A 17,866-nucleotide genomic window follows, 5' to 3' on the forward strand; every position below is an offset into this window, starting at 1 on the left:
AGGAGCGCCAGGACAGCAAAGGTGCATAGATCAGGATGATCTTTATCGACTACAGCTCAGCACTCAACACCATCATCCCCTCAAAACTAATCAATCAGCTTCAGGACCTTGGCTTTAGGACCTCCTTGTGCAATTGGATCCTCGATTTCTACACTTGCGAACCCCAGTCAGTTCGGACTGGCAACAGCATCTCCTCCACAATCAGGTGCACCACAGGGCTGTGTGCTTAGTCCGCTGCTCTACTCGCTTTACACCTATGACTGTGCGGTTAGTCACAGCTCCAATGCCATCTGCAGGTTTGCTGACAACACCAGTGTCGTAGGCCAAAATATGTGATGATGAATCAGCGTGTAGGAGGGAGACTGCAAATCCGGCTGAGGGCAGCCAAGACAACAAACCCTTACTCAATGTCAGCAAGACCAAGGAGCTGATCATTGACTTCAGGAGGAAGACACCAGAGGTGGAGAGGGTCAACAACTTTAAGTTCCTCTTTAACTTTTATTGAATATAACACGTTAATTCGCATAACAATGCTGATGCTTTGCGATAATTCAAGCAAGCTAAAAATGTTTTGTTGATGATTTTCATTTGTACAAAGGCTTATTGCATAAGTGTCCGACAATAATTAGCCAGCATTGAGGGATTCCAGTTGCCCTGATACCACAATGTCCTGGTGAAATCTTTCACCATGCTCGTCACTGACAGTGCCAAGATTTGCAGGGGAAAATTCTAAATGGGAATGTCAGAGAATGAATCTTTAGTGACACATTGTACTTTATGGTTTTGTGTGCTTGTAGCATGTTGTCAAACCAGCTGCATGTAGTTGCCAAGAAAAAAATATTTATTTATTTATTGAGATACAGTGTGGGATAGGTCCTTCCAGCCCTTTGAGCCGCACCATCCAGCAATCCCTAAATTTATTATATAGGTATCCGTTAGTCTCGTGAGACCATGGATTTGCGCCTTGGAAAGTTTCCAGGGCGCAGGCCTGGGCAAGGTTGTATGGAAGACCGGCAGTTGCCCGTGCCACAAGTCTCCCCTCTCCACACCACCGATGTTCTCCAAGGGAAGGGCATTAGGACCCATACAGCTCGGCACCAGTGTCGTCGCAGAGCAATGTGTGGTTAACTGCCTTGCTCAAGAACAACACAACACGCTGCCTCAGCTGAGGCTCAAACTAGCGACCTTCAGATCACTAGACCAATGCCTTAACCATCTGGCCACGCGCTAACCCAATTTAATGTGAGCCTAATCACAGGACGGTTTACAATGACCAATTAACCTGCAACCTGGTGGGACTTCAATTTAAACTCTGGGAGGAAACCCAGAGCGGTCATGGGGAGAACATACAAACTCCTTACAGGCAGTGGCAGGATTTGAACCCGGGTCACCATTGCCATAAAGCATTGTGCTAACCACTACGCTACCAGGCAACAACATCCTTGAATGCCTTCCATGTGATTTTCTCCGGTCCCATTGGAGGTTCTTTGAATTGCCTGTCATTGTGGACCAACAACAAATGTCTTCCTCAATCTTGGCATCAGTAATTCTGACTTGAATTTTAAATTTAAATGAGATATATAGGCATTTTCAAGAAATGGTGCGTGACAGGGAAATTTCATGGTGACTTTCATGATCAGCAGCCCACAATCCATTAAATAGACCCACCCAAAAATACTCAGGAAGCAAAATCTTAGTTGTCCTGTGTATTCAGATTAAGGCAAAGCACACAAAATGCTGGAGGAACTCAGCAGGCCAGGCAGGATCTATGGAAAAGATTTCCAGCAACTGCAGATTTTGTGTCTGTACGTATTTACAGGAATGGCTTCAGGCCGAATTTCCTGTCGTGTGCACAGGACCGGAGGGTACAATGAAACACAAGCTTACAGCAGATCGCAGGTGGCGTTGGTTCAAACAGCATATAGGAACAGAAATTACACAGTGAAAACAGGACCGTACTGTAAAAACAGCACTGGAAAAAACTACAACTGAGTCAGTTTTATCACCTCCTTCGTGCAGTTTAATAGTGGTCACACCCCTCCTCGAAACAGTGACTTTCAGGTCAAAACCCAACCACTGCGTCGAGCACATAAACAGAAAAGTTTCTGTCCGGCTGCGAAGTCTCCACTCTTTGCCCCGAGACGCGAAGGCTGGGGACGGGGGCGAGTTTCTTTCTGGGCTGCGATCCCGATGCGCTGTCAGAGCGGAGGCAGGGACGGACGCCGGGCTGGCCGGCGAGAGCCGCGGAGCTGGAGGCGGTGCCGAGGAACGGGACCCCCCACCACCCATCACCCCCGCTCGCTGCTTCCTCCGCCGCCCGGGCTCTTGCCGGCTTCCATCAGTAGGGGTCGTGCGGTGTCAGCCTTTGTACTTTAGGAGACACATTCAAATGGGGGGGGGGGTGTCTCTCCCTTTCTTTCTTTTTCTCTCTCTCCTTCCTTCCCTCCGTCTGTCCTTCACTGCGCAGTCCTGTAACATGGCGGAGACGGACTGAAATCTAAGCTTTGAGCCGCGCCGCTGAGGGGACGGATTCCACATCCACATCTCCCGGTGAAAGTAAGTAGCCGCGGCCCCGCTCCGCTCCGCTCCCCGCCGGCTAACGGGAGAGCGAAGCCCGGCCAGCCGCAGCCGCCGCCGCCAGCAGTGGGAGAGGGTGAGGGTGGGGGAGTGCGGGATGTGTGACTGCCCTCCCCACTCTTTGTAGCCAGCACGCCCGTCCGGGACAAGCCGCTGTCCGGCCGCCCGAGGTGCGTCGGCGCCGAGCCCGGCTCCGAGAGGACGGGGCCGCTCTGTTGTTGGTGATGTCGCATTTCATTGTGTGTGGCTCCTCCGCTCTCCCCTCACGCCTCCACTCCTACTCCCCCTGAACCCTCACTCCCCCTATACCCCGTGCCCTCACTCCTTCTCCCCCTCACTCCCCCCGTAACCTCACTCTCCCTGTACCCTCTCCCTCACCCCCCCGAACGCTCACTCCCCATACCCTCACTCCCCTCACTCCCCTCACTCCCTCTGTACCTCATGCCCTCACTCCCCTCACTCCCTCTGTACCTTATGCCCTCACTCCCCCCTGCCCTCACTCCCCTCACTCCCTCTGTACCTTATGCCCTCACTCCCCCCTGCCCTCACTCCTACACCCCTGCCCTTCCCCGTACCCCCTCTCCCCCTTCTGTACCCTCACTCTCCCCGTAGCCTCACTCTCCCTGTACCCTCTCCCCATACCCTCACTCCCATCCGTACCATCACTCCTCCACCCTCGCACTGCCCACTGTAGCCGCTCTCCCCCGTACCCTCTCTCCCCGTACCCTCTCTCCCCCGTACCCTCTCTCCCCCCATACCCCCTCCCCGTACCCTCACTCCCCCTGTACCCTCCCCCCTGTACCCTCACTCTTCCACCCCCTGTACCCTCACTCTTCCACCCCCTGTACCCTCACTCTTCCACCCCCTGTACCCTCACTCCCCCCTGTACCCTCACTCCCCCTGTACCCTCACTCCCCCTGTACCCTCACTCCTCCCTGTACCCTCACTCCCCCTGGATCCTCACTCTTCCAACCCCTCACTCCCCCCTGTATCCTCACTCCCCTGTACCCTCACTCCCCCATACCCTCTCCCCCCCACCCATACTCTTCCACCCCCGCACGCCGCACTCCCCCCGTACCCTCCCCCAAACCCTCCCCCCGTACCCTCCCCCAAACCCTCCCCCCGTACCCTCCCCCATACCCTCCCCCCGTACCCTCACTCCCCCCGTACCCTCACTCCCCCCGTACCCTCACTCCCCCCGTACCCTCACTCCCCCCGTACCCTCACTCCCCCCGTATCTTCACTCCCCCGTATCTTCACTCTTCCAACCCCTCACTCCCCCGTACCCTCACTCCCCCGTACCCTCACTCCCCCGTACCCTCACTCCCCCGTACCCTCACTCCCCCGTACCCTCACTCTCCCCCGTAGCCTCACTCTCCCCCGTACCCTCACTCCCACCCGTACCATCACTCCTCCACCCCCGCACTGCCCGCTGTAGCCGCACTCCCCCGTACCCTCTCCCCCGTACCCTCTCCCCGTACCCTCACTCCTCCAACCCTTCACTCTCCCCGTAGCCTCACTCTCCCTGTACCCTCTCCCCGTACCTCACTCCCACCCGTACCATCACTCCTCCGCCCCCGCACTGCCCGCTGTACCCTCTCTCCCCCCGTACCCTCTCTCCTCCCCCGGTACCCTCTCCCCCTGTATCCTCACTCCCCCGTACCCTCACTCCTCCCCCGTACCCTCACTGCCCCCATACCCTCACTCCTCCAGCCCCTCATTGCCCCCGTACCCTCACTCCTCCTCCACCTCACTCCTCCTCCACCTCACTCCTCCTCCACCTCACTCCTCCTCCACCTCACTCCTCCTCCACCTCACTCCTCCTTCACCTCACTCCTCCTCCACCTCACTCCTCCTCCCCCACTCCCACCGTAACCTCACTCCCGCCTGAACCCTCCCTCGCCCTGTACCCTCCCCCTCACCCCCCGAACCCTCACTCCCCCATACACTCACTCCCCTCTACCCTCACTCCCCTCACTCCCTCTGTACCTTATGCCATCACTCCCCCTGCCCTCACTCCTACACCCCTGCCCTTCCCCCGTACCCCCTCTCCCCGTACCCCCTCTCCCCTGTACCCCCTCTCCCCCGTACCCCCTCTCCCCCTTCTGTACCCTCACTCCCCGTACCCTCACTCTCCCCGTAGCCTCACTCTCCCTGTACCCTCTCCCCCATACCCTCACTCCCATCCGTACCATCACTCCTCCACCCCCGCACTGCCCGCTGTAGCCGCTCTCCCCGTACCCTCTCTCCCCATACCCTCTCCCCCGCACGCCGCACTCCCCCGTACCCTCCCCCATACCCTCACCGTACCCTCACTCCCCCCGTACCCTCCCCCATACCCTCTCCCTGTACCCTCACTCCCCCCGTATCTTCACTCCCCCGTATCTTCACTCCCCCTGTATCTTCACTCTTCCAACCCCTCACTCCTCCCCGTAGCCTCACTCTCCCTGTACCCTCTCCCCCGTACCCTCACTCCCACCCGTACCATCACTCCTCCACCCCCGCACTGCCCGCTGTAGCCGCTCTCCCCCGTACCCTCTCTCCCCCCATACCCTCTCCCCTGTACCCTCACTCCCCCTGGTACCCTCTCCCCCCTGTACCCTCACTCTTCCAACTCCTCACTCCCCCCTGTATCCTCACTCCCCGTACCCTCACTCTCCCCTGTACCCTCACTCCCCCATACCCTCTCCCCCCCACCCATATTCTTCCACCCACGCATGCCGCACTCCCCCCGTACCCTCACTCCCCCTGTACCCTCACTCCCCCATACCCTCTCCCCCCCACCCTCACTCTTCCACCCCCACATGCCGCACTCCCCGCGTACCCTCCCCGTACCCTCACTCCCCCCTGTACCCTCAGTCCCCCTGTATCTTCACTCTTCCATCCCCTCACTCCTCCCCGTCCCCTCACTCCCACCCGTACCATCACTCCTCCACCCCTGCACTGCCCGCTGTACCCTCTCTCCCCCCGTACCCGCTCTCTCCCCATACCCTCTCTCTCCCCGTACCCTCTCTCCTTCCCCGGTACCCTCTCCCCCTGTATCCTTACTCCCCCTGTACCCTCACTCCTCCCCCTGTACCCTCTCCCCCCGTACCCTCTCCCCGTACCCTCACTCCACCCCCTCACTCCTCCAGCCCCTCACTCCCCCCGTACCCCCACTCCCCCCACCCTCACTCTTCCACCCCCACACTGCCCCATACCCTCTCCCCCTGTACCCCGTCCCCCTGTACCCCCTCCCTCGTACCCACTCCCCCTCACTCCCCCCACCCTTACTTCCACCTGTACCCTCTCTCCCCCCGTACCCTCTCTCCCCCCGTACCCTCACTCCCTCCTGTATCCTCCACCCCCTCACTCCACCCGTACCCCCACCCTCACTCTTCCACCCCGCACCATCTCCCCCTGTACCCACTCCCCCCTCACTCCCCGTACCCTCACTCCCCACCCTTACTTCCACCTGTACCCTCATCCTCCACCCACGCACTCCCCGCTGTACCCTCACTCCCCCGTACCCCCACTCCCCCTTGTACCCTCACTCCCCCACCCCCTCACTCACCCCCGTATCCTCACTCCCCGTACTCTCTCCCCCTGTACCCTCACTCTTCCACACCCTCACTGTTCCACACCCTCACTTGCCCTGTACCCTCACTCCCCCGCATCCTCACTCCCCCGCATCCTCACTCCCACTGTACCCTCTCCCCCTGTACCCTCACTCTTCCACCCCCTCGCTCCCCCGTACCCTCGCTCCCCCCGTACCCTCGCTCCTGCTGTACCCTCTCCCCCTGTACCCTCACTCCTCCACCCCTCAGTCCCCCTGTACCCTCAGTCCCCCCCGTACGCTCACTGCCCTGTATCCTCACTCGCCCTGTACCCTCTCCCCCTGTACCCCCACCTCTCCAGCCCCTCACTCCCCCCCGTGCCCTCACTCCCCCTCCTATTTGCTCCCCCCGGACACACTCCCAACCCCACTCCACCCACCCCCTAACTCCCCCATCCCCTCCCCGCCTCCCTGCCTCCTTCCCCTCACTGCCCCTGCCCCCAATCGTCCTTCAATCACCCATCACCGCTCCCCGTGTACCCTCTCTCCCCTGTTCCCTCACTTCCCCCTACCCTCACACTCCCACCCGTACGCGCACTGCCCTCTTATCCTCACTCCCCCTTATCCTCGCCCCCCGTACCCTCACTCCTCCACCCTCTCATTCCCCCGTATCCTCACTGCCCCCTGTATCCTCACTCCTCCACCCCCTCACTCCCCCTGTATCCTCACTCTTCCAACCCCTCACTCCCCCCACCCTTACTTCCATCTGTACCCTCACTCCTCCACCCACGCACTCCCGCTGTACCCGCACTCGCCCATAACCTCACTCTTCCACCTCCTCACTTCCCCGCGTACCCCCACTCCCCTTCGTACCCCCACTCCCCTTCGTACCCTCACTCCCCCGTACCCTCGCTCCCCCGTACCCTCGCTCCCCCCTGTACCCTCGCTCCCCAGTACCCTCGCTCCCCCGTACCCTCACTCCTCCACCCCTCAGTCCCCCGTACCCTCAGTCCCCCCCGTACGCTCACTGCCCCGTATCCTCACTCGCCCTGTACCCTCTCCCCCTGTACCCCCACCTCTCCAGCCCCTCACTCCCCCCCGTGCCCTCACTCCCCCTCCTATTTGCTCCCCCCGGACACACTCCCACCCCCACTCCACCTACCCCCTAACTCCTCCATCCCCTCCCCACCTCCCTGCCCCTTGCCCTCACTGCCCTGCCCCTAATCATCCTTCAATCACCCTTCACCGCTCCCCCGTTCCTTCGCTCCCCCTGTACCCTCACTCCTCCACCCCTTCAGTCCCCCTGTACCCTCGCTCCCCCGTACCCTCACTCCACCACCCCCATACCCTCTCCCCCATACCCTCTCCCCCATACCCTCTCCCCCATACCCTCTCCCCCATACCCTCACTCCCACCCGTACCTTCACTCCTCCACCCGCGTACTCCCCCCATACCCTCACTCCTCCACCCGCGCACTCCCCCATACCCTCACTCCTCCACCCCTGCACCCCCCCGTACTCGCACTCCCCCGTACCCTCACTCCCCCGTACCCTCGCCCCCCCGTACGCTCTCCCCATACCCTCACTCCCACCCGTACCCTCACTCCTCCACCCGCGCACTCCCCTCCAACCCCTCACTCCTCCAACCCCTCACTCCCCCCGTACCCTCACTCCCCCGTACCCTTTACCCCGTACCCTCACTCCACCTCCTCACTCCCCCTGTACCGCCACTCCCCAGTACCCTCTCCCCCTGTACCCTCACTCTTCCACACCCTCACTCTTCCACCCCCTCACTTGCCCTGTACCCTCACTCCCCCGCACCCTCGCCCCCCTTGTGCCCTCTCCCCTGTACCCTCACTCTTCCACCCCCTCGCTCCCGCCGCACCCTCGCTCCCCCTGCACCCTCTCCCCCTGTACCCTCACTCCTTCACCCCTCAGTCCCCCTGTACCCTCAGTCCCCCCTGTACGTTCACTGCCCCGTATCCTCACTGGCCCTGTACCCTCTCCCCCTGTACCCCCACCTCTCCAGCCCCTCACTCCCCCTCCTATTTGCTCCCCCCGGACACACTCCCAACCCCACTCCACCCACCCCCTAACTGCCCCATCCCCTCCCCACCTCCCTGCCTCCTTCCCCTCACTGCCCCTGCCCCCAATCGTCCTTCAATCACCCATCACCGCTCCCCGTGTACCCTCACTCCCCTGTTCCCTCACTTCCCCCTACCCTCACTCCCACCCGTACGCGCACTGCCCCCTTATCCTCACTCCCCCTTATCCTCACTCCCCCGTACCCTCGCCCCCCCGTACCCTCACTCTTCCAACCCCTCATTCCCCACACCCTTACTTACACCTGTACCCTCACTCCTCCACCCACGCACTCCCCCCTGTATCCTCACTCCCCCCACCCCCTCACTCCCCCCGTATGCGCACTCCCCGTACCCTCTCCCCCTGTACCCTCACTCTTCCACACCCTCACTCTTCCACCCACTCACTTGCCCTGTACCCTCACTCCCCCGTGCCCTCACCCCCCGTACCCTCCCCCAAACCCTCACTCCCCTGCATCCTCGCCCCCCCGTACCCTCACTCCTCCACCCCTCAGTCCCCCGTACCCTCAGTCCCCCCCGTATGCTCACTGCCCCATATCCTCACTCGCCCTGTACCCTCTCCCCCTGTACCCCCACCTCTCCAGCCCCTCACTCCCTGCCGTGCCCTCACTCCCCCTCCTATTTGCTCCCCCCAGACACACTCCCACCCCCACTACACCCACCCCCTAACTCCCCCATCCCCTCCCCACCTCCCTGCCCCTTCCCCTCACTGCCTCTGCCCCCAATCGTCCTTCAATCACCCATCACCGCTCCCCGTGTACCCTCACTCCCCATTCCCTCGCTCCCCGTTCCCTCACTCTGCCACCCCCTTGCTCCCCCTGTACCCTCGCTCCCCGTTCCCTCGCTCCCCCTGTACCCTCACTCCTCCACCCCTTCAGTCCTCCCTACCCTCGTTCCCCCGTACCCTCACTCCGCCACCCCCTCGCTCCCCCTGTACCCTCGCTCGCCCCGTACCCTCTTCCCCATCCCCTCACTCCCACCCGTACCTTCACTCCTCCACCCGCGCACGCCCCCCATACCCGCACTCCCCCCCGTACCCGCACTCCGCCACCCCCTCGCTCCTCCTGTACCCTCACTCCTGCACCCCTTCAGTCCCCCCGTACCCTCACTCCGCCACCCCCTTGCTCCCCCGTACCCTCGCTCGCCCCGTACCCTCTCCCCCATACCCTCACTCCCACCCGTACCTTCACTCCTCCATTCACACACTCCCCCATACCCTCACTCCTCCCCCCATACCCTCACTCCTCCCCCCATACCCGCACTCCCCCCCGTACCCGCACTCCCCCCCGTACCCGCACTCCCCCCGTACCCTCTTCCCCGTACCCTTGCTCCCCGTACCCTCACTCTTCCACCCCCTCACTTGCCCCGCATCCTCACTCCCCCGTACCCTCACCCCCATATCCTCACTCCCCCGTATCCCCTCTCCCCCGTACCCTCACTCCTCCACCCCCACACTGCCCGCTGTACCTGCTCTCCCCCGTACCCTCACTCCCCCCACCCTCACTCCTCCACCCCACACTCCCACCCGTACCCTCACTCCTCCACCCCTCACTACCCCGTACCCTCACTCCTCCACCCCTCACTACCCCCGTACCCTCAGTCCTCCACCCCCACACTCCCCCCCGCACCCACACTCCCCCCCGCACCCTCACTCCCCCTCGCACCCTCTCTCACCTGTACCCTCACTCCCCCTGTACCCTCACTCTTCCATCCCCTCGCTCCCCCCGTACCCTCGCTCCCCCGTACCCTCGCTCCTCCACCCCTCAGTCCCCCCGTACCCTCACTCCCCCTGTGCCCTCACTCCCCCTCCTATTTGCTCCCCCCGGACACACTCCCACCCCCACTCCACCAACCCCCTAACTCCCCTGTCCCCTCCCCTCCATACCTCCCTGCCCTCTTCCCCTCACTGCCCCGCCCACAATCGTCCTTCAATCACCCGTCACCACTCCCCCTCGCTCCCCCATCCTCACTCCCCCCTCCTCCCCCATTCCCACTCCTCCCCTCTCATTCTCTCACCCCTCCGCTCGCTCTCTCTCCCCTCACACTACTCTATCCTCACTCCCCCCTCCTCCATCTCTCCCTCCCCACCCAACTCCCCTCCCCCCTCCCCCTCCCCTCCTCCCCTCCTCTCCTTTCCTCTCCCCTCCTCACCTCCTCTTCCCTCCCCTCTTCCCCTGCCTCCCCCTCCCCCTTCTCCTCTCTCCCCTCCTCCCCTCCCCCTCTTCTCCTCTCTCCCCTCCTTCCCTCCCCCTCCCCCTCTTCTCCTCTCTCCCCTCCTCCCCTCCCCACCTCTCCTCTCCCTTCCCTTCCTCTCCTCTCTCCTCTCCCCTCCCCTCTCACTCCACCCCTCCCCTCTCCATCTCACTCCACCCTTCCGATCACCCCACCCCTCCCCATTCACGTGTTCTCTCCCGTCAGCCTCCATCCCATTTCCCCTCGCCCTCCTCGCCGCCCCCCACCCCCTCCTCCTCCTCGCCGCCTGTTTCTGTGCTGCAGCGCTCTCTGTTTAACATGACTTTTGCCGCCTTTAAAATCCATTTGTTTTCCAATTTGCAGGTAATTTATTCTTCCGGGAACTCCGTGTGCTCAGGCATCCTACACGCTGAGATCACTCGTTGGACCCGAATTGCTAAATTACCGGCAGCCGAATGAATGGGAGAGGGAATCTGCGCCTCTCAGTGCCGCCATGTTGAGGACGGAAATCTAAACGAATGCCCAGTAAGCCACAAGTGTCTTGGCCTTCACAGAAGCACGGACCTTCCCAAGGTACAGTCTGAGTTGATCTTTGTAATTGCAGTAGCTTTGAGGCTGTCAAGACAATGAGTTGTCCGCTCAGTAGAGACACCTGTTATGAGCCGTGTCGTACGACGTGGGTGATCATGGTCTGGATACCAGCCTTCGTAAATTTGTAGGATTTTTCCGTATGTGAACTAGTTGCCACATTCTTCATCATCATAATGCGCCGTGTCATATGACATCATCATGATGCGCCATGTCATATGACATAGGAGATCATGGTCTTATGACTGTCCTTGGCAAATTTTTCTTTAGAACGTAGTTTGCTATCGCCACCTTCTGAGCAGTGTCTTTACAAGACGGGTGACCCCAGCCATTATCAATATTCTTCAGCGGTTATCTGTCTGGTGTCAGAGGTTACATAATCAGGACTTGTGATGTGCGCCAGCTGCTCGTACGATCATCCCATGGTTTTATGTGATCCTGATAAGGTGGGGGAAGGGGGTTGGGTGGATGGGTGGGTTAAGCAGGTGATAACATTTTGCCCAAGGGTAACACGCAGGCGAGTGGAAGAAAGCAGTTCTTTGGTAGAGACATATCTCCACCCTGCTACTCCTAAACACCTAGTTGTTTATGAAAATAGCGAATCAGCCAATCATGTGACAGCAACTCAATGCGTAAAAGCTTGCAGGCATGGCCAAGAGGTTCAGTTGCTGTTCAGACCAAACATCAGAATGGGGAAGAAATGTGATCTCAGTCACTTGGACCGTGAAATGATTGTTGGTGCCAGACAGGGTGGTTTGAGTATCTCAGAAACTGCTGACATCCTGGGATTTTCATGCACAGCAGTCTCCAGAGTTTATGGAGAACTGTGTGGCGAGAAAAGGAACAAAAACATTGAGTGAGTGGTAGTTCTGTTGGCGAGAATGCCTTGTTAATGAGAGAAGTCAGAGGAGAGTGACCAGACTGGTTCAAGCTGGCAGGAAGGTGACAGTAACTCAGATAACCACGCGTTATGACAGTGGTGTGCAGAGGAGCATCTCTGAACACACAACACGTTGAACCTTGAAGGGGATGGGCTACAGCAGCAGAAGACCATGAACATCCGACCAGTGGCCACTTTATCAGGTGCAGGAGGTTCTCATAAAGTAGCCACTGTGTGCACGTCAGTGTGGCTGCCTTGAACGTTCCATCTTACCTGACTACTGATACTGACCTTTAACCCTTAGCGACCCACTGTTTATGTACGCAATCGTAAGATCAATTCAAATTGATTGTGAGAACCATCCAACGGCCAACATCGTTGCTAGCAAATTTTATTTATTTGTTTAGTGAGATGCTGTGAGTAACAGCCCCTTCCATCCCTTTGAGCCGCACCACCCAGCACCCCACTGATTTAAACCTAGCCTAATCACTGGACAATTTGCAATGACCAATTAGCTTAACCTCACTTTTTTAATATATATTATTTCTGTTTTTGCAGGATTTTTAATCTATTCAATATACGTGTACTGTAATTGATTTCCTTTTTTTTTCTTTTATATTATTGAACCGTTGCTGCTAAGTTAACAAATTTCACGACACATGCTGGTGATAATAAATCTGATTCTGATGAAAGAAAGTTCAAAGTAAAGTGAATTTTATTATCGAGGTACATGTGTATCACCACCTGAAACCCTGAGACTCATTTTCCTGTGGGCTTACTCAACAAATCGATAGAATAGTAACTATAACAGGATCAATGAAAGATCAACCAGAGTGCAGAAGACAACAAACTGTGCAAATGCAAATATAAATAAATTGCAATGAATATCGAGAATGTGAGGTAATGAGATTCAAACAGTCCTTAAAATGAGACCATTGGTTGTGGGAACGTCTCAATGGATGGGCAAGTGAGTGTAGTTATTCCCTATTGTACAAGAGCCTGACGGTTGAGGGGTAGTAACTTTTGAGCCTGATGGTGTGAGTCCTGAAGTTCTTGTGCTTTCTACTGGTATGTCTTTGGACTGTGCAGCACCCGGAGGAAATCTACACACACAGACGGGGAGGAACGTACAAACTTGCTTACAGGGGAAAGTGGAATTGAACTCTGAACCCTAACACTCTGCGCTGTAATAGCGTTGAACTTAGCACTGCGTCACTGTGGTGCCCCAAATGTAACTAGCTTGGATGGAAGATCTGGGTCGGCATGGACCAGTTGGGCTGAAGGGCCTTTCTCCATTCTGGATAAGTCTATGCCTTTGCCCTTACACTTCCTCCCTTACCACCATTCAGGGCCCCAAACAGTCCTTCCAGGTGAGGCATCACTTCACCTGTGAGTCGACTGGGGTGATATACTGCGTCCGGTACTCCCGATGTGGCCTTTTATATATTGGTGAGACCCGACGCAGACTGGGAGACCACTTTGCTGAACATCTACGCTCTGTCCGCCAGAGAAAGCAGGATCTCCCAGTGGCCACACATTTTAATTCCACATCCCATTCCCATTCTGACATGTCTATCCACGGCCTCCTCTACTGTAAAGATGAAGCCACACTCAGGTTGGAGGAACAACACCTTATATTCTGTCTGGGTAGCCTCCAACCTGATGGCATGAACATCGACTTCTCTAACTTCCGCTAAGGCCCCACATCCCCCTCGTACCCCATCTGTTACTCATTTTTATGCACACATTCTTTCTCTCACTCTCCTTTTTCTCTCTCTGTCCCATCCTCTGGGTCACCCCCCCCCCCATCTTTCTTCCCGGACCTCCTGTCCCATGATCCTCTCATATCCCTTTTGCCTATTACCTGTCCAGCTCTCGGCTCCATCCCTCCCCCTCCTGTCTTCTCCTATCATTTTGCATCTCCCCCTCCCCCTCCAGCTTTCAAATCCCTTACTCACTCTTCCTTCAGTTAGTCCTGACGAAGGGTCTCGGCCTGAAACGTCGACTGTACCTCTTCCTAGAGATGCTGCCTGGCCTGCTGCGTTCACCAGCAACTTTGATGTATGTTGCTTAAAGGTGGAAAAAGTAGCTTTATTTATTATGTACAGTACATTGAAATGTTGAAGCAAACAGTGAAATGCGTCATTTGCTTCACCAACCTCTGATGTGCTGGGACGACGGGAAGTCTGGTTTAAGATGGGGCTGGTGAATCTCAACGATTTCTGGCTGGTGGCCAGTGAAACAAGGAAAACAGCTAAATACTTCGTTAATCGCTCCTTTTCCGTTAAGCGATCATCATAAGTGATCATCTGTAACTTCCCTTTGGACTTCCGGCATGGCAGAACCGGGGCGAGGCAGTGGGCCCATTGGCAAAAGGAAGGAAGACCCAAGGTTCGATTGATTTTGGCGCCGGGCGAAATTGGAGAGGTCGGGTACAGGTCGAATCGAGGCAATGGGGTCCAGGCGCCAGAGTGTGTCGAGGCAACTGAACCCGATTTTTGGACGATTTAGGCGCTAGGCAGGTCAGGTTGTTGGGGCCTGAGGTGAGGAACAGGCCGGTTCAGCTCGCTGCTCCACTCTGCTCTGAACTAAGGGTCTGGAGATGGACTCTCTGTGGACTTTGGTTCATTTCCCCTCTCCTGCCTTCTCCCCATATCCCTTCATGCCCAAGAATCTATCAACCTTTGCCTTAAATATACCCACCGAGTTGGCCTCCACAGCCTCCTGTGGCAATGAATTCCACAGATTCACCACTCTCTGGCTGAAGGAGTTCTTCCTCATCTTCATTCTAAAAGGACGCCCCTCTACTCTGAGGCTGTGTCCTCTGGTCCTAGACTCCTCCACCGTAGGAGCATCCTCTCCACATCACCCTATCGAGCCTTTTCAACGTTTGACAGGTTTCAACAGGCCTGTTGTGCCATTTAATGCGTCTTTGAGGTCCTGTTATATTACTTGCTTCGAGCCAGGGGGAGGAGATAGGCCGGTAGGGAGAAGAGAAGGGATGAGAGGGTAACTAGAGTGTGGAATGAAGAGAGAGAAGGGGGGAAGGGACGTAATTCCCTCTAACACTCTCAAAGTGCTGGAAAAACTTAGCAGGTCAGGCAGCCTCTATGGAAATGAACAGACAGTCGATGTTGTGGGCCGAGCCCGTTCTTCAGGACTGAGAATGAAGGGGGAAGATGCCAGAATAAAAAGGTTGGTGGGAGGGGAAAGAGGAAGGGGAAAATTTGATTACCAGAAGGAGAAATCGATATTCATGCCATCAGTTTGGTAATCACCTCCTACTCTCTGGTCCTGATGTAAGGATCACAGGCTGAAGCATCAACTGTTTATTCCTCCCCATAGATGCTGCCTGACCTGCTGAGTTCCTCCAGCTTTTTTTCAGTGTCCTGCTTAAGGTACCTAGCATTTGCAGAATCTCTTGTGTTGAAAGAACGGTGCGGCTGAATGGATATTGTTCTACGGGACTGGAGTAGTTGGTGTGCTCTCTGTATGTTTTGTGTACGCTTGAGAACATTCCACCCTTTTTGCCCGAGTAGTGCATCCTGGATGTGTGGTGCTTCAGAACGCTGGGGAAAGGAAACTAAGGACTGATTCCCAAAGTAGTTGGAGAGGAAGCAGTCAAGTCAGGGCTTCTGAAAGTGAGGAAAATCAGTGATGTGGGAAGAGAAGACAGAGGGAAAGAAAGAGTATTGCGTTCAGTTCTGTCCTCCTCATTATAGGAAGGATGTGGAGGGTGCAGAGGAGATTTACCAGGATGCTGCCTGGATGAGAAAGCATAGCTTATGAGAAAAGATTGAGTGAGTTTGGTCTATTCGAAGCGAGAAAGGATAAAGAGTGACTTGATAGAGGAGTACGAGAAGGACAATTGAGTGGTGAGCGAGATACATCGAGGGAAGAAATAGCTAACATGAGGAGGAATCATTTTCAAGTGATTGGAGGATAGTATAGGGGGAGAAAGCAGAAGCAGTATTTTTATTGAGTATGGTAGGTGCATGGAACCTGCTGGCAGGAATGGCAGTGGTGGTACAGATAGGCATATTAGGGAAATTTAAGAAAGTTAGGAAGGATATATCTGATGTTGTGGTGTTCACCGAGCTTGGCAATTGGCTTGCAGACATTCCATGACTGGTCGAGTGTGGTTGTTGGTGTTTCTCTCCGGGGGTGTGAGCCCCCCCCTCGCCATTTGTTTGCCTTGGTCCAGACTAGCTACCCCTTCAGTTGACCTTGGAATTCTATTGGCGCACATTTCTTTGGCTCTTAGGGGTTTGTAGATGGCGTCAATTTTGATAAGTTTGTTCACAGAGTTATCAGAAGAGAAACAGGCTTCTAAAAGTTCTCGTGCCTGCTTCGTGTTTGCCTGCGGCAGAACCTCCCCGGTGTCCCGATTTGAAGTGGTGTCCTCGGTCTTCATGTAACGGGATCAGCAACAGTGGATCATGTCTTTGAGCTACCAGCTTGTGTTCCTGTAAACGAGTTGAGAATTTACGTCCTGTCTGGCCGATGTAGTTCATGTCACAATCTCCATGGCTGCTTCTGTACACAACATTGCTTTTGAGGGCTGTCTTTACTGGGTACCTTGGTTCTCGACACAAGCTTCCTTCAAGTCACTGTTAGTTTATGATTATGAGGACACCATGCATTAAGGAATTATACAATGTTTTTTCCAGAATGATATCACAGAAACACATGACAAACCGATTTAAAAACTGACAAAAACCACATAATTGTAACATATAGTTACAACAGTGCAAAGCAATATTGTAATTTGATAAGATCAGGCCATGGCAAGGTAAAAGTCTCAAAGTCTCTCGGAAGTCCCATCATCTCACGCAGACGGTGAACCTCCAGCATCGCAAACTTGCTGATGCAGCATCCCGGAAGCACCCGACCACAGTCCGACTCCGAGTCCGTCTGAAAACTCCGAGCCTCCGACCAGCCCTCCAACACCGATGCACCGAGCACCATCCCTGCCGAGCGTTTCGACCCCGGCCCCGGCAACAGGCAATAGGCAAAGCCGAGGATTTGGGGCCTTCCCCTCTGGAGATTCTCGATCGCACAGTAGCAGCGGCAGCGAAGCGAGCATTTCAGAAGTTTCTCCAGGTGTTCCTCCGTGCTTCTCACGTCTGTCTGCATCAAATCCAGATTGTGCACGGCCCCCTAGTTAACATATACCAATATCAATTCAGAACAGCTGCGCGCGCTGCGTCGCGCCGCCATCTCCTTCCTCCTCACTTGTGAGTGATTGTGATGCCGTGAGGTTCGAGCAGTGGAGCTGTCACTTCTGAGATATTCCTGATGTAGGGCGAGGTCGCAGGTTTGACTGCGCGTTGAGAAGATCTGCGCGACCCTCTCTCCTCAGTCAACGTCTGATGAAATTCCGTGGGGTAACTGTTGTTCCGGAGCACTTTGAATAAGTGCTTCTCTTCTCAGGCCTGAAGTTTGGTAGTACAGCAGTGTCTTTGTGCTCCCTTAAATAAGGTGCTGGGTGGTTGCTGTGGTAGTTCAATACTTGGTCTGTGTGTTCAATGTGGGTCTTCAAGCTTTCATACCTCTTCCCCAACGGCAGTAAAGAGAGGTTGCTACTGAAGACCACATTTCAATGCTTGGTCCGGGTGTGTGTATCCTTCTGGTAAACAGATGTCTCTAAGGTACCATCGGTCCTTCTCATGACAAGTTCATCCAGCAGTGCGAGTCAGTTCTTACTTCCTCTTTCCATTGTAAGCTTGATGTCGCTGAATATGGTGTTGATTTTGCTAAAGGTGTCCTTTATAAGGATATATTGGAGGGAAGGGTTAGATTGATTTTAGAGCAGGTTAAAGAGATAGCACAACATTGTGGGCTGAATGGCCTGTACCGTTTTAAGTTCTGTGAGAGGATTCCTTCTGGCTCGATAATGGCTAGACAAAACTGCCAACGTGTCATGGGCACCAACCTACCCGTCATCAAGGACATGTGTACGGAAATGTGTGCATCATGAAGGGTCCCAGCC

At 56.2% G+C, this 17,866-nt stretch overlaps 1 protein-coding gene across 3 annotated transcripts in view; it reads left to right on the top strand.

Moving 5' to 3' along the window:
• The first annotated feature begins 1,895 nt into the window (after positions 1-1,895).
• The window catches only part of LOC134339047 (polycomb protein SCMH1-like), a 213,774-nt gene continuing 197,803 nt past the window's right edge, over positions 1,896-17,866 (top strand). For 2 of the 3 annotated variants that reach the window (XM_063035319.1, XM_063035318.1), the window contains exons 1-2: positions 1,899-2,556; positions 10,770-10,979. Coding sequence is in view for 1 of the 3 variants with exons in the window: in XM_063035321.1 (XP_062891391.1) it covers positions 10,866-10,931 (66 nt within the window). In the remaining 2 variants the exon portion in view is untranslated. Of the gene's footprint in view, positions 2,557-10,769; positions 10,980-17,866 lie in introns of all 3 variants that reach the window. The other variant, XM_063035321.1, reaches the window with a different exon arrangement.

The sequence above is a fragment of the Mobula hypostoma genome, chromosome 28, assembly GCF_963921235.1.
Source record: "Mobula hypostoma chromosome 28, sMobHyp1.1, whole genome shotgun sequence".
In the NCBI taxonomy this organism is placed as follows: domain Eukaryota; kingdom Metazoa; phylum Chordata; class Chondrichthyes; order Myliobatiformes; family Myliobatidae; genus Mobula; species Mobula hypostoma.